This window comes from Asterias amurensis, chromosome 6, assembly GCF_032118995.1.
Source record: "Asterias amurensis chromosome 6, ASM3211899v1".
Taxonomy (NCBI): Eukaryota; Metazoa; Echinodermata; class Asteroidea; order Forcipulatida; family Asteriidae; genus Asterias; species Asterias amurensis.
This window is the reverse complement of record NC_092653.1, coordinates 4,703,147-4,725,500: the sequence shown is the minus strand read 5'-3', so window position 1 is coordinate 4,725,500 and position 22,354 is coordinate 4,703,147. Positions and strand designations below refer to the sequence as shown.

The 22,354-nt window shown below is 39.3% G+C and overlaps 2 protein-coding genes across 3 annotated transcripts in view; one reads left to right on the top strand and one right to left on the bottom strand.

Moving 5' to 3' along the window:
• LOC139938154 (uncharacterized) overlaps window positions 1-8,831 on the bottom strand; it is a 313,018-nt gene extending 304,187 nt beyond the window's left edge. Inside the window, exons 1-4 of one of the 2 annotated variants that reach the window (XR_011786116.1) lie at window positions 8,723-8,831; window positions 6,577-7,374; window positions 5,624-5,700; window positions 3,452-4,227 (exon numbers count right to left, since the gene is read on the bottom strand). Coding sequence is in view for 1 of the 2 variants with exons in the window: in XM_071933537.1 (XP_071789638.1) it covers window positions 4,037-4,227; window positions 5,624-5,700; window positions 6,577-7,352 (1,044 nt within the window). In the remaining variant the exon portion in view is untranslated. Of the gene's footprint in view, window positions 1-491; window positions 4,228-5,623; window positions 5,701-6,576; window positions 7,375-8,722 lie in introns of those variants that run through there. The other variant, XM_071933537.1, reaches the window with a different exon arrangement.
• Window positions 8,832-8,919: 88 nt separating this feature from the next.
• LOC139938472 (kinesin-like protein KIF22) lies at window positions 8,920-21,508 on the top strand. The gene is made up of 14 exons (XM_071934022.1): window positions 8,920-8,964; window positions 9,968-10,262; window positions 11,516-11,676; window positions 12,131-12,276; window positions 13,715-13,778; window positions 14,713-14,822; window positions 15,277-15,352; window positions 16,090-16,279; window positions 17,612-17,768; window positions 18,638-18,827; window positions 19,232-19,385; window positions 19,666-19,851; window positions 20,357-20,481; window positions 21,376-21,508. Exons 2-14 carry the CDS (start codon window positions 9,968-9,970, stop codon window positions 21,448-21,450), a joined length of 1,929 nt encoding a protein of 642 aa, XP_071790123.1. The 5' UTR covers window positions 8,920-8,964; the 3' UTR covers window positions 21,451-21,508.
• Window positions 21,509-22,354: the final 846 nt, after the last annotated feature.

The window sequence follows — 22,354 nt, the reverse complement described above, 5'->3', positions numbered from 1 at the left end:
TACATGCAGCGGCAGTGATGTCACGTTGGATTTCATTGATGATGAATTAAATTATGACGTCATGATAGGAACACCCTTCCTTCTTTTTCTCCATGCCCTCCGCACAACTCATGCGTCTATTTTTAGAATTGGTATAAACCTTTGGGTTGGTGGTGATAAACTTTTAGTATCTATTCGTCGACCACACTGTACACTTGTAAACATATTTATGACCAATCCAAGTTCCAAGAACTTAGAATTTAGGGCTGAATTTGCATCACCAAAGTAACTCTATTTTGGCATGACCTCCCACCATGTGCAATTACCTTGGCTGGGTTCGGGTTTTTTTTGTATGGGGACAAATGACATTTAAAATAAAACATGAAACATATAAAGCTTGGAGCTTCAAATACTTCTCACTGGTGATGTTTTTTGTGTCAACAAATTTAACCAATAAAAAGCAGACTGATACCCTGTTTGAGGCATTGAAGAAGAATAACAAATTCAATATGTTCCGTTAAAAATATGTACACTTATTTTTATTAAACTTCAAAGTTGAAATAAAACAATGTTCTTTACCACAAGAGAGCATCATTTGGTGAGGAGTCATTAAAAAATGATGCATATAAAAGAGCAGTCAATTAACAATTTAGGATTTGTTTTCTTTATCTTTTGACAATGTCAGAAAGCCTGGAAATAATAACTCTGAAAATGTAGACAACCCTCCAAAATCCTCTTCAAGAAGTTGTCCATAGACCGCCGATCCATTAAGCTCTGCCCCATTGCGTATTGACCAATCACAACGCAACAAAGGTCCGACAAATAAGGTCCGACATGCGTGCGCGTATGCTTGGCGCGCGTGGCAGAGTTGTGCAGAAAGGCATTGGAGAGGCTCACGTGTTCTTGCTCACACGTGCGTAGTGGGCGGAGCCTCATGCAGAGGGTCTCATGCAGAGGGTTGAAAATAGGCCTAAATGACAATATTGCTTATCATGGGGCCAGGCATACCTTAATCTTGGCCCAAGACGTAAGTGCTCGATATTGGATAGTGTCCTACTTTAAGTAAATCGCTAAAGTGCGCCCTCTTATTGTATGATTTAACTAACTTGACTGGTTGCTCGCTAGACTAGACTCAAGCTCGCCAGTCAAGTTAGCTAAATCATACTAAAAGAGGGCGCGCTTTAGAAATTTACAACAGAACGTAGTACACTATCCAATATCGAGCACTTATGTCTTGGGCCAAGACTATATAGGCAAAGACTAGGCATACCTTTATTATCCAGGTCACCATATTTTTGTGTTGACTTACCATACGGTACAGGATATTGGGGGATTCGGTTGCATGGGCCTAGGGAGTAAGGGTTAATACTTTTTACAAAGCGAATTAACCCCCATAGTTATCCTATTATGCTACAAGAACATGTACATGTATAGCCATTGTCCAAAGCTGTGGACAACATATTTTCTTGACTATTAAAGTCAACATTGTTTTGAATATTTAGTAGAAATATATAAATTGAAAAGCTGTTATTAAGAAAAAATTTTATTTTGTTTTTCTTTTGAAAATGTCAATAAGTTAGAAAATATCATCTGCAGCTTTGAGTATTTGTTCATTAAAGTTTTTTAAAATTTGTATTAAAATCCAATACTTGTTCCAATCTGCTTTAAAGATGCTATTACGTCAGATTTTTGGCCGATTTGACCCAAACATTTTGATTTAAAACTCTATAGGTATTTTGATGGGGGTCGAGAAAGTTACAAGCTTTCATTTGAGCCATTGCTCGAAAAAGTCTGTCAATTATGAGTAGCAGTGAAATAAACTGCTCAATTTTTTTTATTATAAAGTTTTTGTCGGGATCCCGACAATACATCACGTGACCAATTCTTATGTGTTTTATAAGAAACATTTTAAATTTTTGTCATGGTTCCTGACCATTGAAAGTAAAAGTTAAACTTTTTGTCCTTAGAGTGGGTGATACTCTTTGAAATAACCTTGTTTGGGGCCAAAAATCTGACATAGCATCTTTAACCATTGTCCCAAGCTCTGGGAAATAGAAATACTTGTTACCATAGAGAGCGTCATTTTGAGTGTACCAGTCCCACTAACCAGGGCTAAATTTCATAGAGCTGATTAAGCACAAATTTAAGTTAAATACAAACTAAAAATGCTTAATATGAAAATCCTGTTAAGTGATATTTGTCAGTTGAAGCACCCTATGAAATTGGGCGTGGGGTTGATCACACAAAGATAGTCCAAGGAGTTATTAGAAACATAAGGCTAGCCCTAACTAAGAGGGTCTGCCGTCGATTTCACCCAACTCTTCCTAACTTAAAATTAATCTTAGGACTTAAGACGAGTCCCAACCCTGCACTGTAGCAGGCAGACCTTAAGATTAATCCTAAGTTAGGAAGAGTTACTCGTCCTAACTCGAGATAGGATTGATCCTAGCGTTTTGTGAAATCGGCTGCTGGTACTTTTTGTAACACAAAACACAATGTCTACAGATTTACATTAAATATGCTTTCTAGCCCCATTCATGTATTTCCACTTCACTGCTTATGTTTCACCTAGTTACCTGTTCATGTTTGTTGTGTTGTCAATAGCCTTCGAGAAAGACTCTGCTAGGGTCGAAACGTCAGGCCATTACCTATTTTTTGGATTTACATTAAAATTACACCGTTTGAAGATAATGATAGTAGAAAGCTTTCCTTAAAATATTACTCGCTGAGGTTTTGTAGTTTTTGAGAAATGAGTAAAACATGGTCGCGAAAATTATTTTTGTCTCAGTATTTGCATGTAAAACGTATTTACCAGTTATGGTATTTTATCACAACTGGTTATTACATTTTTTACATGCAGTTAGACGAAAATTATCTTTTTGTGACTTGTTTACTAACTTTTCAAAAACTACAGCACCTCATCCAGTAACATTTTAAGTGAAGCTTTCTACCATCATTATCTTCAAACTGTGTATAAGTTTATTTGAAAACTGTGGACATTGTGTTTTGTGTCCTACAAAAAGTACCCTAATCCTTTCACAGGCCCTTACTTGAGATAAATCTATTCTTAAATCTTTGTGAAATCTATCCCTGGTCACTTCCTCAGATGGTTTACCTCACTAAGATCCATCATGTCACAAATTGAAAGAATTTGTCAAACTGTGTTATTTTTCTCCTTTAACTAAGAAAGTAAAGTCTGTCGGAAGCCAGTATGGTTCATCAGGCCGGGTTTATATCCGGTTACCTTGGCATTGAATGACTGAGAAATTTTGTATCCGACCTGAACATGATGCCAGTCCATCGCGTAGATGCCAGTTCGACTCCTGTCGGTACTCCAGGGTAGAGAGAAGCATTCATGGTAAAAAGCCTTGCTCATGGCCACAAGTGTCGCGACTTACCAGGCCAGGTTTCTAACCCACATTCTGTAAATTACAGAACTGGGGCCTACGCATTGACCAGGGGGCATGGAGGCCCTTGTTGCCTCTGAGAAATATCAGGCCTGAGAACTTGAGTCCATCGTCATACAACGCTCGGCCACGACACCCCTGAGAACCGTAGATCAGAAATCTTTTCTGATTCTAAACTTGCCGATGGCTCTCTTTGGTGTTGTGTCTTTTTTATTTGGTTCACAAGAGTCTTTTCCAAACCACCTCTGCAGTATCAGGCCTGAGAACTCAAGTCCCCCCACCCTAAACCGCTTGGCCACGACACCACCTGAGATATGTAGATCAGAAATCTTTTCTGATTCTAAACTTGCCGATGGCTCTCTGTGGTGTTGTGTCTGTTTTATTTGGGTCACAAGAGTCTTCTCCAAACCTTTGCAGTATCAGGCCTGAGAACTTAAGTCCACCACGCTAAACCGCTCAGCCACGGCATCCCTGAGAAATGTAGATCAGAAATCTTTTCTGATTCTAAACTTGCCGATGGCTCTCTGTGGTGCTGTGTCTATTTTATTTGGTTCATCAGAGTCTTCTCCAAACCTTTGCAGTATCAGGCCTGAGAACTTGAGTCCACCACAGTAAACCGCTCGGCTACGGCATCCCTGAGGTACATAAGATCAGAAATCTTTTCTGATTCTAAACTTGCCAATGGCCCTCTGTGGTGTTGTGTCTGTTTTATTTGGTTCATCATCGTCTTCTCCAAACCTCTGCAGTTCCTCATCAATCCTCTTGTGTCTCATCATATCGTTGAAGATCTTGTCCATTCTGGCTACTCGCTTCTTGCCACTTCCTTGGGCATGACCGCTGCCTGAAAGAAAGACATGAAAATAAAGTACTTTGTTTTGACATTTAGGAATTTGCCGCATTTTTTACCCTGTAAAGGGGGCGTAGGTTGCCCAATTTCATGTCATGATAAACAAGTAAACAAATAGATTCTTTTCTTCATTTTATTTGTTATTATAGTCACAAGAGGGCTCTACAGCTCTAATGACACAGGGTAAGGCAACATTACAAGTACTGGGAATGTGCATGTTAGCCAGAGAATAAGGAGCATGCTGGTCTAGCTCGCGATCAAACTAACTCCTCAACTAAATTCAACTCGGGTATAAAATGGCCGAGTCAACAACAAACAGAAATAGTCACAAGAGGGCGCTAACATCTCTACTGACACAGGGTAGGACAACTTTGCAAATACTGGGAACGTGTACGTTAGCCTTAAGATGAGGTACATGCTGGTCTAGTAAATGACCAAACTTTGTCACTAACTAGACCAACATGCTCATTCCATGGCCGACAAGCGTGTTCCAAAAATGTTCAAAGTTGTCTATGGCAGTCCATACAGCATAATTCTGTAGGTCACAAACCCAAAAGTTTGTGGTAAGCAGCGCCATATATTGGGACCTAATGCAAATGTTGAGCTTTTAATGCACTGGGCACTATTGGTAATTACTAAAAACAATTGTTAGCATAAAAACTTACTTGGTAATGAGCAAAGTATAAAACATTGTGAGAAACGGTTCCCTCTGAAGTAACATAGTTTTTTGAGAAAGAGGTAATTTCTCGCTCAAATAATAAAAGACTTCAGGCCTGAAGCGAAAGCACACAAATTTGTGCAACAAGAATGTCTTTTCTTTCAATATTCCCTTGCAACTTCGATGACCAATCGAGTCCAAATTTTCACAGAGTTGTTATGTTATGCATATGTTGTGATTACACCAAGTGAGAATACTGGTCTTTGACAATTATCAAAGGTTTCCAGTGCCCTTAAAGGAACACGTTGCCTTGGATCGGTCGAGTTGGTCTTTGAAAAGCAATTGTAACCTTTTTTTATAAAATGCATATGGGTAGAAAGATGTTGTAAAAGTAGAATACAATGATCCACACAAACATGCCTCGAAATTGCGTGGTTTTCCTTTTACCTCGTCGACTAACACGTCGGCCATTTATGGGGGTCAAAATTTTGACTCCCATAAATGGCTGACCGTGTTAGTTCGCACAGTAGAAGAAAAACCACGCAATTTCGAGGCAAACTTGTGTGGATCATTGTATTCTACTTTTAAAACATCTTTCCAACCATATGCATTATATAAAAAACGGTTACAAACGCTTTTGTTTTGACCAACTCGTTCGTTCCAAGGCAACTTGTTCCTTTAACTGTGGTAGACTGAATGGATAACACTAATACTAATGTACAATAGACTTACCTGGTGTCCGTCTTGGAGTCATGCTTGTAATGGATGGAGTATCAATGTCAAAATCAAACTCTGTGGGTTCCTCTTCCCTGTAAAAAAAAAAAAAAAGCAAGTTAAAATTTGTCAAACAAGGATTCTTCTGACAACCACCCACAGAGAAGATCAAAGATTACAAAACTTGACAACTTGGTGACTAGAGCAGGCTAGTACATGTGGGAAACATTGATGCCAATTAAGAACTCACTGTGGGGTATTGAAGTTTATATTAAACTTCATATATTTATTTGTTGCTTTCTCTTGTATAAATTTGTTTATTTGTATTGTAAAGCACGTTGAGAGTACTTGCAGTACTGAATTGTGCTATAGGGCAATTCCGCGGTAACGGAAGGACGTTTTGACTCATTAAACAACTCATTTAAATCATGGATACCATTAACAGTTTAATTAGTTTCATCAAGCAAATGTCACAGTTTCTTTTATTAATGACTGCCTTCAAAATGGCCTCCTCTTTTTGGCTAAACAACTTTTAGTTTATAAAATATGAATATTAATAAGGTCGGTAACGGAAGGACGTGTAGTAGTCCCAGCCGATTTTCTACCTTCTGCCAGATAGTAGTTCAAATGCAGGACAGTTCTTTTCAGAACTGAGATGTCTCCAGAATTCCAGAAAATCTACTCTGCAGTAGTAGAATATAAAGCATGAAGATTGTCTACCTAGCAAGTAGATACAAACCAAATATAAACCTAAACTGTATCGAAAAAGGACTTAAAAGGGTTGTGTTTTCTTGCCCACTACCAGGAGTAGATGCTCTTTAATCACTGAATCCACCTTTTGTTCTTGAATTCATTCACCCGTTACTTTCTTGTATATAAGTGTGTACTTGGCTTGTCCCCTAAGTAGTTACTACTACCTTCCTTCTCTTATATCGAGACAGTAATTTCATTATGGGGACAAACAAACTTACTCTTTCTTTTCTTCAGTTTCCTTCGTCTCGATCTCTTCCTCCATCTTCTCCGTCTCCTCATTCTCCGTTTTCTCCTTCTCAGGTTGACGTCTCCCCGGGCACTTCCACTGCAGCTCGAGAACCCCTTCCTTGTCGAGCTTCTGGTAGAGGTCGATGATGATGTTGGCGTCGGGCATCCACACTCCAGATCGCTTCTTATCCTGAGCGATCTCTCCTTCCTCATCGTCTGTTCCTAAAACATCCCAGTCTTCAATTATTTCTGTAGACTCTTCTTTACAAAGTACTTGCTCGTTCACCTGTTCACATGAGTTTGGGGCGACGACGGGATCAACCTTATCCTCGACAACAATTTCCTTTTCCTCCACGAGTTCTTTGGGTGTTTCCTCTACAGCTCCTTCTTTAACATCTTTCTCATCACTAACTTTTACTTCTTCATCATCTTTCTTAACTACCTCCTCCTCTTTCTTAGCTGGTTCGACGTCCTCCACTTCTTTCTCTCTGGTTTTGGGTTCAGTTTCGGCTATAGGTTCTGCTATGGGTTCTGCTGGTTTAGTTTCCATAGGTTCAACTACCTCTGCATTGACATTGCTTGAGTCTTCTAACTGTGTTTCATCCGTGTCCATTTTCACCTCAGGTTCTGGTTCTTCGTTTGTTGGAGCAACTTCTGTTTCCATTTGTGTAGAGGTATCTGCATCGACCTCCTCTTGTTTGGACTCTGAACTGATTGCTTGCTCCGTAACAGGAACCTCGGCTGGTTTTTCCTCGGTGGCCATCATTTTGACAGGTTTTACTCAAAACCTAAAAAAAAAAGGAAAACATGAAAGTAAAACAAAAACACATACTTGGATGACGTCCTGGTATTAAACTAGTATTAAACTAGTTACTATTCTTTTTTCTCTACTCCCACCATTGATATTGTCCTTTGTGTTTCTATCTTCTTCTTGTGGTCAAGTCTCCCCTTCTCTCCAACCAAACCCCCCTTTGTCTCCCTTTTTATTGTTTACCCCCTTGCTTTGTGTCCATCTCTCTCTCTAAAGTGTTCATGTATTTCCACTTCACTAAATTTCTGTTCATGTTTGTTGGCTTTTTGTGGCCTTGTTTTTCTCTGATTTTGTGCCTGGTGGTATAGAGTGCTGTTGTTGCTTTTGTGGGGTTTGTTCTTTAACATGTGCGTTTGTTTATCTCTTGTTCTGTGTTTTGCTTTTTCTACAGGGCCCCCAGGGAGAACAGTGTTGTTACACTGATGGGGCTACCCTGTATAAACAATACTTTTAAAAATAAATAACAAAAGTTGTTATTTGCCTTCATTCAAAAAAGACTTGCTCTGCTAGCATCAAAACATTGCTGATTAAATTTGGTTTGCATTTTATACTATAATAATAGGTGATTTAAAAGGTAAGTGCAACTGCTAATACTATTTTCTCAAATAAAAATTAATATTTATTAACAATAAAATTAAGTAAAAAAATTAAGTAATTTATTTTCTGTTGTAGTTGCGATATCGTAACCCCTCCTGCTTCGCCGTCGGCAGGAGGGTTACATCACGCAACTAATTCTGCTGCAGTGTTGCGTTTGGGTTGTGGGTAATCCAGGGCCCAATTTCATGGCTGTGCGCTGTTTATAGAGCAAAGAATCGGCGTTTGCAGAAGCAGGGAATTCTACGCTTTCGTCAAGCGTATTTCACAGTAGTTGCGATAACTAACTTTACACTCACAGGTTGGCTGGGAATTTTGGCTTGTGATATCTAGTTTGTGTGCGTGCACAACTCCACGTTCTAGGCATTCTACACTTACACAGCTAGCCCAGAAACTTTGCGCTTGCACGAGCGAAGAAAAGTTAGATAGAATTTGAATTATCTACACAAAGTTGTCACTATCCCTTCACTTTAGTCAGAAAATCAGACTAATTCCAACTTGACAAAACTATCTAACTTAATCTGGTTTACGTAAACGTAAATGATACTTTCTTCAAATCAAAAAGACAAAGTTTTGCGCGTTTGCTTTGCGGGGGGTAATCATGTTGTCCATTATTTAATACTGTCCGGAATTTGGGCTAAACAACAAACGAGTGTGGTTTACCAAAACGACTAGCAATAGCATGACTAGGAAACAAGTCAGATCTTTATCTACCAACAACAAACACTCACCAAGTGTACATATGAATGATGTCCTTCCTTACTCCATGCTCAGACCACAAAGCAAACAGTAAACACGGCAAAGAAACAATCGAAGCTCAAGGAAGCCGCCATCTTGATTAAGAGTAAAGAGTAACCAACAATCGAACACGAAATTCTCAACGCTGATTGGTTGAATTTCCAGCTGATAAATTAGGTGGTAGATTTGACTGCGACGTGTTGACGTGTTGTGTTTCAGCTCCTCTATCGGAAAAGTAAATTTTGATTTTATGGAAAAGTTTCCGTATGGCGCCACCACTTTTTCATTCGAAATAAAATAATATAGTATCTAATTTACCTGATTGACATATCCCTTTTTGTAAAAATGAGTGAAAAAGTGGTGGCGCCATACGGAAAGTTATCCACTTCATGGTCGCTGCAATGATCGGTCATGACCAGCATGGCAGCAATCAACTTCGAACGTGACTGAATAAAAACTGCTTAATTTGTGCACGAATGAATGTGGGAGGATCAGGAACTTCACAACACAACAAGATGCTTGTCGTTCTTTCCAAAATTAAGAATTGCTCCAACTTCATAGCTAAGCTTGGTCTTACTCTTAGCCATGTTGGACTCCTCCATTGATTTGTGCTCAACAAACATTTTAAAAACATGATTACCAAAAACCAAAATGCTTTCAACTGTAAACCTTTGTTTTTAAATGTTTTTTTTATTATGTATGGTGTATTTTTTTGTAGGCCCCTTGTTTAGCCCACCTTGTCATGCTTGTTGGGCTGTGTTATGGCTCTCTTTTAACATCGGTCAGAATTTTCACAGTCGCAAGATCGATGTTAAAAGAGAGCCATCATAACAGCCGAACAAGGTGGGTTACCGGCTAGTTCGTTGGGGTAGTGGTACTGCACTGTCTCCAGTAACTGGGGCGCTGTACTCCTTTTTCCCAGAAATTTGTCATTATTGGTCGTACGACTGATAATGACAAATTTGGAGAAACGGCTGATAATGACAAATTTTGTGTATGGTTATAGATATAAATAAAGATCTTGTTTTGGAGTTTTCAATTTCATTAATTTGGAAAAGTTTCTGTATCCTGCCACCACTTTTTCATTCATTATAGGCTTTGAAAAGTAGCTGGATAGATGTAGATGTTATGAAATAAAATAGTATCTTATTTACCTAAAAACTTGTGAAAAAGTGGTGGCAGGATACAGTTTCCATTAATTTAATTAAATTGAATGAAATTTTGATTTATTTTGACAGATGTCTTGTGCCCAAAGCGCTGGAGATGCTACAAGAATCAAGGTTGCCGTCCGGCTTCGCCCAGTCAACAAAGAAGACAAAGATAAGAAGCTCTGCGTCAATGGCTTGGACGAGTCCTCTCTGGAAATCTGGAACTGGAGGAACTCTACTCAGACTATCAAGTATAGTTTTGACGCTTTTTTCGACGCTGCCTCGAAACAAGAAGATGTCTACAAAAAATGTGTCGAGCCTTTGATGGACAAAATACTGAACGGACAGAATGTGAGCATTTTTGCTTACGGGCCGACTGGTGCAGGTACAAAGCTAAGCCCAATTTCATATAGCTGCTTAGCAGAAGTGAGCAGGATACCAGTCACAAACTGTACACCCAACATGTTAGTTTGGCTGGTAACCTTTTCTAGTCAAGCATTATTTGTTGTGCTAAGCTATTTATTTGTGCTTAGTAGCTCTATGAAATTGGGCCCAGTAAATTTTGGAGTTGTCTTTTAATATGTAAGTTGTAGATCTTAACTGGGCCAATTTCATACCGCTGCTTCATAGTAAGCAAATTTGTGTGCTAACTATAGCAGAACAATTTGCTTTAAAAGTGTAAGCGTTTTTCACAGGTTTGCAAGAAAATTTGGTGGTGCCAGATTGCTCATTCACAAAGGATTTGCATTGTTCTGTCATACATTTTCATATAGTTAGCACTAGAAGGTTGAAGACAGTGTACACTATTGGTAATTGTCAAAGATCAGTCTTCTCACTTGGTGTATCTCAACATATGCATAAAATAACAAACCTGTAAAAATTTGAGCTCGATCAGTCGTCGGAGTTGCAAGATAACTATGAAAGAAAAAAACACCCTTGTCACACGAAGTTGTGTGCGTTTAGATGGTTGATTTTGAGACCTCAAGTTCTAAACTTGAGGTCTTGAAATCAAATTCGTGGAAAATTACTCCTTTCTCCAAAACTAGGTCACTTCATGGGAGCTGTTTCTCACAATGTTTTATACTATCAACAGCTCTCCATTACTCGTTACAAAGTAAGGTTTTATGCCAATAATTATTTTGAGTAATTACCAATAGTGTCCACTGCCTTTAAGCACGCCTTTTCGAGTGCAAACGGTATGCAGCGTTATGAAAAGAAACCTCGCACAGTTAGCACACAATCATCCGTTAAAGGCAGCGGACACTACTCAAAATAAATATTACGTAGTTTTCGAGAAAGAAGTAATTTTCCACGAATTTGATTTCGAGAACTCAGATTTAGAATTTGAGGTCGCAAAATCAAGCATCTGAAAGCACACAACTTCGTGTGAAAAGGGTGTTTTTCTTTCACTGTTATCTTGCAACTTTGACAACCAATCGAGCTCAAATTTTCACAGGCTTTTTATTTTGTGAATATGTTGAGATACACCTAGTGAGAAGACTGGGCTTTGACAATTACCGATAGTGTCCAGTGTCTTACAGCAGCTCTATGAAATTAGGCTCCGTTTAAAAAAAAAATCAAATACTTTTAATGAAAGCTTGGATAATCTCAGGCATATTTGTTGTTCTTTTGTTTTAGGTAAGACCCATACTATGTTGGGCACAGCAGAGAATCCTGGCCTCATCCCACGTGCAGTCAACGGTATTCAAAGAGCAACTGGAAAACAGAGAAAGGACCCAAGAAATTCACAGTGGACTTATACTTTCAGCTTCTCATACCTTGAAATTTACCAGGAAAAGGTAAATCTAAAATAAATACTAAAAACAATCATAGGTTTCCGGTAGCCTGACCATTCCTGCAAAACCCTTGCAACCGTAACAATTTTGAAGAAAATTGAATTAGCTGTTGCAAAATGCCTATCAACCAAAAGTATCTATGGTATAAATGCAAAAACAGTTAATTTACCAATTAATTATCGATTTCTGAAAAAATGGTTCATTTGTAGCCCACACCTTGAAGTGGCCTTCACAAAAAAATCATAAATAACAAAAATACAACAAAATCTGAAAATGCTTACCTTTTGAAATTTTCACATGTTTGTTTTATTGATGAACATAGCTACATTTCTATATGATTAAATTAATCAAACAGTTCCAAAAACTTGCCTTTAAAAGTTTACCATAAATGCCCTTTTTCATATGTGAACATTTTGTACACTTTTGTGAAACTATTATACCTACAATCTTGAATCAGGTGTATGACCTTCTGGAGGTCAAAAGTCAGGATCTACCCATCCGTGAAGATCGTGATCGGACCATCTTTATTCCAAACCTTGCCGAGCGAGAGATCAAGTCTCTTCAAGAGTTTCACACACTGTTTGTACCGGCTAGCAAAAACAGGTGGGTTGATGATTGTTCAATAGATAAGCCTAATCTTACTAATTTAGTAAATTTACACATTTGACCAATGCTTGCCAGGCCTGGTGTTTAATAATAATAATAATAATAACAAATTTCTTATATAGCCATTTCACAATAAACCGTATCAATGCGCTTTACATTAGTCCCCTGGTCATTGGGCCAATAAACATCCATTTAATCTTTCTCAGCTTCCATTAGGGAGTATACAGCCCCGAGCTGCCGTGGCGCTCCGAAAGCTTTTCATTCACAATATCAACCTCTACCCTCGCAGGTACCCATTTATACCCCTGGGCGAAGAGAAGCAAGTATAGATAAGTTGCAATAGACGCCATCTTTACGGGCAAATTGCATTTAAGCTTGCAGGCGCATCAAGCGCTCAGTTTATTAACACAACCACGCTGTTTACTAACCAATCAGGCAACGAGTTTTGTGAATTCTGCGCGTGCTGCACGCCTTTCTCGCGCAAAACACATGGCTATGTGTTCCAAATTGCCCGTAAAGATGGCCGATTTACGTCATGTGGGAACTATCTATAGTAAAGTATCTTGCTCAAGGACACAAGTATCCTGACCGGGATTCAAACCCACACTCCGGTGTTTCACAAAGGCCATGGTCTCTATTGCCCTGCTCTTGGCCTTGGTGCCCCTTCAAAAGTTTCCCACAGACTTAAAGACTTTTTTATTAAAATGAAAATGGCCTTGTCCTCTCAAAGATGAAAGTCAAGGCCTAGCTTTCACATGTTATGTACAAGCTGTTTGGCTGAGTGGGTAAGAACACCGGACCCAAGCTCTGGTGTTTCTGTTGAGCAGAGTAAAGCCCGGTTCATACTTCCTGCGAATGCAAATGCGAAGCGAATTTGACGTGAATTTGACGTCACAACCCTCCTTTCGCAGTGATATTCGCAAGTGAGTTGAGCACAACTCAACTCAGTGCGAATTTCGTTGCGAATTTGTGACATCAACATTCGTATTGCATTCACATTCGCATTCGCAGGAAGTATGAACCCGGCTTAAAGCCTCGAGTCCTGGTCTTGACACTTGTGTCCTTATAAGCAAGACACTTAATAACCATTATTGCTGTGTCCTTCGAATGGGACGTTAACCATTGGTCCCGTGTGCATTGTGTAATGCACACAAACAAAAAATCGAAATGAGAAAGGATTGCCCTGGTGTTCCTGGTTTGATAGGATGCATATCGTGCAGGAATATACTGAATGTTGAAGCAATTACAAGAAGCCACTATTATCAGCTCCATGAGCACCCATTATCTGTGGCGGATACCGGAGCTTTCATCATTATCATTCTAGGATGTAAACTCCCTGTACAATTTGACACTTCAATATCATTCTCAAGCAAAGCTTCTTTATTCTTCCGTTTTGTTGTTAATTAATACACTTTCTTTTATCTTGCTATTCTAGAACCACGGCTGCCACCAAACTCAACAGCAGATCAAGCAGAAGTCACTCCATCCTGTTACTCAAAGTAAAAATCCAATAATGCTCTCTCACTTCATTTCTTTGTGAAACTCATTCTCAACATCTTACCCAGAAAAAAAACCTTTTTTGAAGTTTCTGTACACAAATCCAATGAAAAGGTATGGGGCGGAAGGACCATTTCCAACTGTTGCATGTCTGCATATTATAGGAGTGGGGTGGGGTGGGGGGGATCAAAATCGAGTCATGAATGAGGGCTTAATTTTAACTCACGCTGCTCTTACATAAAATATTAAACATAACAATTAAAATTTATAAGGCGCAATTCCATCAAGATCATAGCGAACTAGAAAGAAATTAACTTGGAAAAAGGTGAGTCTTAAGGACTTTACGGAAAGCAGAAAGAGTATTAGATTCCCTCATGGCAGTTGGGAGATTGTTCCAAATCATGGGCCCAGCCACACTGAAAGCCTTTTGACCTAGAGTTTTTGCTTGCTCGGGGAACATTCAAGCGAGTGATGTCAAGTGTGGACCAAAGACATCGTGGCGGAGTGTAATGTGACAGTAAAGTGGTAATATAATGAGGTGTAGTTTTGTTAAAGCATTTAAAAACGAGAAGAGCAATCTTTAAATGGTTTCGTTCTCTAATTCATTCTCTTTGTGTCTTAATGCTCTTATGTGCTTCTCCATCAATCATTACATTCATCACAAACACCCCTTTAAAACGATCCTCCCAAAATTAGATCAAAAAAAGAAAGCTCAATGTTTAATACAAGCTGAGTTTTCTCTAACCTTCTTTGCTTGGACAGCTGCATAAAGCAACTGGAGCGGATGACCATGTGTGTGAGCCGAGACGCAATTTGTGCGCGGTCTCGCCTTTCAGTCGCTTGGGATCTCGGCTCTACGAAGCTGTCCAAGCCACGAAAGGCCGTGACAAAATGCGAACTTTCCTAAACAACATTATCTTGTCACTCTTTTTGTAGGTTGTGAAGAAACAGCATCTGCCTCCATACAGGAAGCAGATTGGGAAAGCGTACTTGATTGATTTAGCTGGTAGTGAGAACAACAAGAGAACTGGTAACCAAGGTATTAGGTATGTCATCAAGAGAGTGTTTTTGTATTTTAATAGATAACAATAACAACACAAACAATTGTAATTAATCACACCCAAGAGCAAACAGCTGTTGTGGTCTCAACGTTTTCGAAGGTACACTCTTTCTCGTCTTCAGGGAAGAAAAAAAAAGACGCGCAGAGCCTTTTGTTTGAAACGTTGCGACGTTGCGGTCTTTTCAGAACCGACACTCCTCCAACAGATTTTATACATGGTTTTACCTGCAAGTTCATCAGTAGAGTTAATTCTTAACACACAGGACCAACGCCTTTATGCCCCATCCTAAGGACTAAGCAATTGAGGTTGAGTGTCTTGCAATTGCACAAATTTCCATTTCAATAAAATGAGATGCTTTAAGGGTGTCATTCGTCTCACATATTTAATATTTTGTATTGGTAACTTGCATCTTTGTTTTCCTTTTGTGATATCCTCATAGGTTAAAAGAGAGTGGTGCCATCAACACGTCACTCTTTGTACTAGGTAAAGTCGTGGATGCACTCAACCAGGGCTTGGTAAGTTGCTTCAACTTTATCTAAACTCTGTCAGTGCTAAGCTTGGGCGATATCACGATATTATCGAATATCGCGATACTAATTTGGAAACGATTTTGATATCGGATCGATATGGTTTAAATTGAAATATCGATATATCGCGATGTATATTGCGATATATTGCGATATATCGCACTGTCGATTAAGTATCGCTATATCGCGATGTATTTCCTAGCTGAGACATCTTGCACCCCATAGGTTTGGAATAAAACCAGAAGAATAGGTCATTAGAACACCTCTCTTATGCTAGGACTGTCTCTTCTACAACTTTCACTGGGAGTTTGAAGACTGATGACGTCAAATTTAATTAATCACGAATATACCGAATATCGTAATATATTGTCGGCGGTATATCGTGATTAAAATAAATCGATATCGCCCAAGCTTAGTCAGTGCCAAGGTTATACTTGTACAATATTTGTTATGTACTCATAAAGTGTCATAAATCCTACGTGTACGACCCATAATAAACATGTTATCACGAGAGAGCATAGTCACTCAAGAAATGCTATTGATTGTCTTTGATCTGGCAACACAAACCAGCAAGATACATTTTGGGATTGGACTATATACCGGTGGCTGTTCTTTGTGCCTAAAAATGTGCATGTGAGCTCAGCGTCTGTATAGCGTTTCGTGTTATGCAAGGGGTCTAAATTGACTAGGTGTTTCAAACTAAGTCCGTTTTTGTTTTCCTCTAGGGTCGAATTCCATACAGAGACAGCAAGCTGACCCGCCTCTTGCAGGACTCCCTTGGGGGCAGTGCACATGCCTGTATGGTCACAAACATCGCTCCCGAAGAGACCAACTATATGGAGACTTACACTGCCCTCAACTTTGCTTCCAAATCCAGACAGATTGTGAACAGACCCTTCACAAGAGAGACAATGGGTATGTACCCTGGGCCCTATCTTATAGAGCTGCTACAGAAGATAATATTGCTTAATGGCACTGGACAATATTGATAATTACTCAAAATAATAGTTAGCATAGAAACTTACCTCAGCTCCCTCTGAAGTTTAAAGGAACACGTTGCCTTGGATCGGTCGAGTTGGCCTTTGAAAAGCGTTTTGTGACCGTTTGTTATAAAATGCATATGGTTGGAAAGATGTTGTAAAAGTAGAATACAATGATCTACACAAATATGCCTTGAAATCGCGTGGTTTTCTTTTTACCTCGTCCAATAACACGGTCGGCCATTTATGGGAGTCAAAATATGTCTTGAAATTGCCTGGTTTTCTTTTTACCTTGTCCAATAACACGGTTGGCAATTAATGGGAGTCAAAATTTTGACTCCAATAAATGGCCGACCGTGATAGTTCGTGACGTAAAAAGAAAACCGTGCAATTTTTAGTGATACTTGTGTGGATCATTATATTCTACTCTAAAACATCTTTCTAACCATATGTATTTCATAATAAACGGTTTCAAACGCTTTTTAGTGACCAACTCGTCCGATCCAAGGCAACGTGTTCCTTTAATAGTTTTTGAGAAAGAGGTAATCTCTCACTCAAATATTAAAAGATTCAGACCTGCAGCATTTTATTATGCATCTAAAAGCACACAAGCTTGTGCAACAAGGGTGTTTTCCCTTTGATTATTCTCTTGCAACTTTGATGACCAATTGAGTCAGAACTGTCAAAGCAGTGCCCAGTTTTATAGGGCTGCTGAAGCAAATATTTGTGCTTAATTAATATTCTGCTTAACAAAACTAAGCAGGGTAGCAGTCAAAGAAGGTACACGTGACATAGTAGTTTGGTAGGTAACCTTATTCTGGTAAGCAAAGTTTTGTTGGTGCTGAGCTGCTTTTTGATGTGCTTAAAGGAACATTACAGAATTGGTTTTTGCTAAAAAAGAAGTTGCTGGCAGTGTAAGCACTTTATGTGATCGATCATGAGAGAATAGTGAAAAACCGATTACAAATTTTGTATTGCATCGATGCCAAAATAAAAATGAATAAAACGCTCACTGAGCTATAAACTCAATACGCGAAAACTAGATTATTTATTTCTCATCAAATATGACATTTCAGACAGAAATATTTCAAGGGATGGTTTTAACTATCATCATCATTAGACCGTTTAAGTTTTATGTAAATCTGTGATCTTCACGATTTTTGTTTCTTACCACTTTTAAGCAGTCTATCAAAGTTTGCCCAGGTTATAAGTAATTTATTTATTGTAAAGGAGCAACTTCTAAAGGCACATTTTCTATTTATTATAGAGAAACCAGTTGTACGTGTACCGGTGAAAAGAGCACACAGCACTGATGGACAACGACCTTCTTCATGCTCACCATCAAAGAAAGCTAAGAGAGGGTCAAACGGAGACAAAGTGGGATCTACAGCCGTCAAACCACAGGAGAAAGCACCGTTTCTCAGGTATAGTCAATCTGCATCATGTTGAAGAATACTCCCACAACCAAATTGTCAGAATTTGTTATCTACAATTTTGTCAGCAAGTGTGCCCTAAACAAAGCTGAAAGCCACTCTTGGTATAAGGGAATACAAGAAGAACAGTTATTTAGTGTGAAAAATAACTCTGAGGGTAAGAACTGATATTCCTCTTAAAAACAGTCTAGATAGTGGGATGGAGGAAAACATGCAGCAGGCAAGGAGTTTCGAAGAGATGTAGTACCTGGAATAAAGTTGTTTGAATGGCTCTTTGTTTTACATCTCTGGAAATCAAGAGTGTACTTTGAAATAAAGTTATTCTCAAAAATGCTTTATACTATCTAAAGCTCGTACTTCTTACAAAGTAAGTTTGTATTGCCATTAATTTTAAAGACAGTGGACACTATTGGTAATTGTCAAAGACCAGTCTCCTCACTTGGTGTATCTCAACATATGCACAAAATAACAAACCTGTGAAAATCTGAGCTTGATTGGTCGTCGGAGTTGCGAGATAACTATGAAAGAAAAAAACACCCTTGTCACATGAAGTTGTGTGCTTTCAGATGCTTGATTTTGAGACCTCACACTCTAAACTTGAGGTCTTGAAATCAAATTCGTGGAAAATTACTTCTTTCTCGAAAACTACGTCACTTCAGAGGGAGCCGTTTCTCACAATGTTTTATACTATCAACCTCTCCCCATTACTTGTTACCAAGTGAGGTTTTATGCTAATAATTATTTGAGTAATTACCAATAGTGTCCACTGCCTTTAAGAGCGACAACCAAACGTGTACCTTTCCTTTGAAGCACTGAGCTGACAAACTGAGATATTGTGCCATACTTGTTTCTTTGTTTAGCCCATTGCTGAAACGACAACACAACTTTGAGGAGAGCATGCGACAACGCCTTCAGTTACTAGAGACCAACATCCTGACTCATCTCAACCCATCATCATCAACCAATCAGGACCACTCAAACCAGTCGCATGATCAACAAAATCACAAGATACTGGCGCAATTGAAGGAGAGTAGCAAACAGCTATCCGAGGTACGCAGAATATCTTACAAGTTTAAGATTACGGCCGCCTGTATGCTTTGTTTTTGAAAGGGCAAGGGCACCAAGGCATGTTCTCCTTGGTAAGCGGCACACAGTGAGGAAATTGTAAATTTTTACTTGAACACTTTGTGCATTGAGTTTTGCCCAAGTCATCGTCAGGAGACTGCCGATGACTAGTTGAAACTTGATAGTCGAAACTATTGATACCTCAGCATGCGATTGCCTCAAATCCCATTTGGTGATTAAGTTCACTTTTATGCGAGTCCTTAGCTTCACACCCAGAAGTAACAAATGAAATAAGACCAGGAAGTTTTACATGCATTTCAAACTAAATCTTCAAAATTAATTTTTATTTGTTTCCATTTCTGATCTGATTACACCTCTGATTTTTCTAGTTACAAAGAGACCACACCAAGCTTCATCACACGGTGGTCAACAGTGCCAAAGTTGGGCACGTGCAGCCGAGAAAACAAAACTTATTGAACACCGTCAAGTCCAACAAGACCGGTCATTGCTCTAAGCCGAAGGCCATCATCCAACCAATGACAGGTAGCCTTTTGACTTCTGTGTTTCTTGAAACCAGTTAACGATCCCTTGTACAATTCTTTACTGAATAATTCAGGCCTCAAAAAAGCCCACGGCACCCTACAGCAATTGCCGACGGTGCCGACGTTTCATGTTTGAGAAGTCTACTTTCTGTTTGCAAACTTTACAATACAAGTTTAAAGTGTTCCGTTACTGTACAATGCGGTATTAGCATTTTCAAGGATCACTTTAAAAGATAAACTCCCAACTATCCCTCAACGATATCGTTCTTGCTATATTTCAGTGTCGTCGCAGGAAAATATACCTTCCCCTGTCATCACCAAACCTACTAAACCTACACTGAAGAAAGAGCACACTCGTCAAGATGTGCAGTTCCTGAAGATCAAGGCATGTAGAGACAGTTATGAAGGGAGTCAGAAGGAGAATTTACATCATCTACAACCAAACCCAGAACTAAGAGCTAAACATGGTGAGTTTCCATAAAAATGTATACGTTGCCTTGTGGTTAAAATATGATAGGGAAAATTGATCCATGTTGACTTAGTTGATGTAATAACTTCATCAGGGATAAAGAATATAGTCATGAAGCCCTTTATTTTATATCTGAGAGCACACAAATTTGTGCATCAATGGTGTTTTTTTCTTCCGTTAGCCTATTTTCTCGCAACTTCGTTTGGTTTTAGTTTTATTAGACTTTACACTGGCATAAAAATATAAATATACAAATCGATACAAAAAGAAACAAAGAAGCAAAATAGGCAAAAAATACCAAGCCAGTGAGTGGCGAAGAGGAACAGGTGACCAGCATCTCTACGAAGCCGTCCTGCCACAGCCGCTCTGCCACTTCAATTGTCACAGATTTTCTTTTTTTTAATGCATATGTTGGGATACACCAATTGAGATAACTTGTCTTTGACAATTATAAAAGGTGTCCGTTGCCTTTTATCATCCTCCTCGTGTTTATATTTCCCCAGCTGCCGAGATAATCCATCTACTCAACACCGGGACAGTCAAGCAACTAAAGTCTCTCCAGAGTGTGGGTGAGAAGAGAGCTCAACTCATCCACAGCTGGAGACAAATGTTTGGAGAATTCACTAAGGTCAGTCAAAAAACTACCAAGTCCTTCCGTCCCTACACCTTTAAATTCGTCATCTTGTTTCTTGATTTTTTAGGCTTTGCACTGTGTGGAATATAAGAAGTAACTATAACTAGTAAACCTGCTGTGGGTACAACCAGGGTGTGTTAGATTTGAAGCATTACATGGTGAGGTATCAAGGTTTATTTGCTTTGCAGCAAGACTTTGGGTGGCACTTAATGGGTAGCATGGTTGGCTTGTGCGTAAAGCGCTCGCTTCTCACCAAGGTGACCCCTGTTCGATTCCCGGCCTGGGCCATATATGAGTTGAGTTGTGCGTTGATTCTCTGCTGTGCCACGAGGGTTTTCCAGACCATCCGGTTTCCTCCCTCAGGAAAAATAAATCACTTTCGATCTTGGCTTTGCTCCGTGGTCATAATGGGTTGATGTGGCTGGCAGCAAGAGGCGCCCTTGCATGCCTGCTTCTCGAACACGTTGTAGCCTCGTCCTTTGCAATTCAGCTCTTAGCTGCAAGTAAGGATGATTAGCCCCCCCCCCAAATTACTATTATTATTACTTTGTGTGTATCTACTAGCTGGGTAGATTATGTTCTTCTGAGAACATGTCTTGCAATATATTCTAATGCTGCAGAGTAGTTTATTAACCAGTACCTAGGCGGATGGTAGGAAATTAGTCGTGACCACTTCTTTCGCTTTGTGGATCGAGGGAACTTCTCATTAATAACTTCACTGCCTAGGAGTGAGTTTTTAATTGATCTCAACGCTTCGATTAGCTTGCTCTTGACATCGTCAGGAGACTGACGAAGAGCCAATGCTCTAAAAAGAGAACAACACCAAAGATTTACACACGTGCTCACGAGTTTACTCTTGTAATTTTTATTTTTTATTTTTGTATGCAGATTGATGACCTAAGAAGTGTTAATGGTCTTCCAACCAAGACAGTAGATGCCATTATAAGGAACAACCTCCTGTAGAGTCGACTCTGACCGGCCGGCCTTGGAAACATTGTCAGTGATTTCTCTTTATGGTACCGGGAGGGACGGATGCAATTTCTCTGAGTGTTCTGAGGAGTATTTCCTTAACAGAGTTTACACTACTACGGTGGTAAATGACGTTGACATATTATTACCCAACAGACTTCAAATATGGCGTATGACTTGTTTTATTTGATTAGAACAGGCATCGAAATAACCTACAGCACCCAGAGCGATTGCAATGGTGCCCTTTGCAAAGTTTCAATACAAATTGACATTTTCTACATAGAAGTGCCCTGTACCAGAGGAAAAATTGCAGTGCACCTTCAAGAGCAAAGTTAATTCCCAAGTTCAATAGACCATATTGCATAACCCCTTTGCTGCTATGAAAGTCGCCATCTTGTAGGGCAAACTGTATGTGCGTCTAAACGTGTGCATCAAAGAAGCACGCAGCATTCCCGGTTTGATTTCTATGGCACAAGCACGCACACGTTCACAGACGCCATGTTGTAGGGCAGATATTTGAATGGTGACGTCAAATTCAATACAGTCTATAGGAGGAAAACCTCATAAGCTGCATTCAGTTATAAAAGAATTTGCATATAACTGCACATATCACTCCATTTTGATGTAACCTGATGGCTGTTTGTCTCGTTTGATGTCAAGTCTCTTACAGTCCCCTGCCATTTAAAGGCGGCCCACGTCACTACTTCCTTTTAAGCTGATACAACCACATCACCAGGAAGATTTGCCATCAAGAAAACACCAATTGAAAAATGTATGTCACTTTACAAGCTTTTACCTTGACCTCTGTGCATCAGGAACTCACAATTTGGATGCGTAGGAGGGATCCTTGAGCATTTGTGCGAGCGCTTTCTTCTTGTCGGTTTGCAGATTCTTGTCA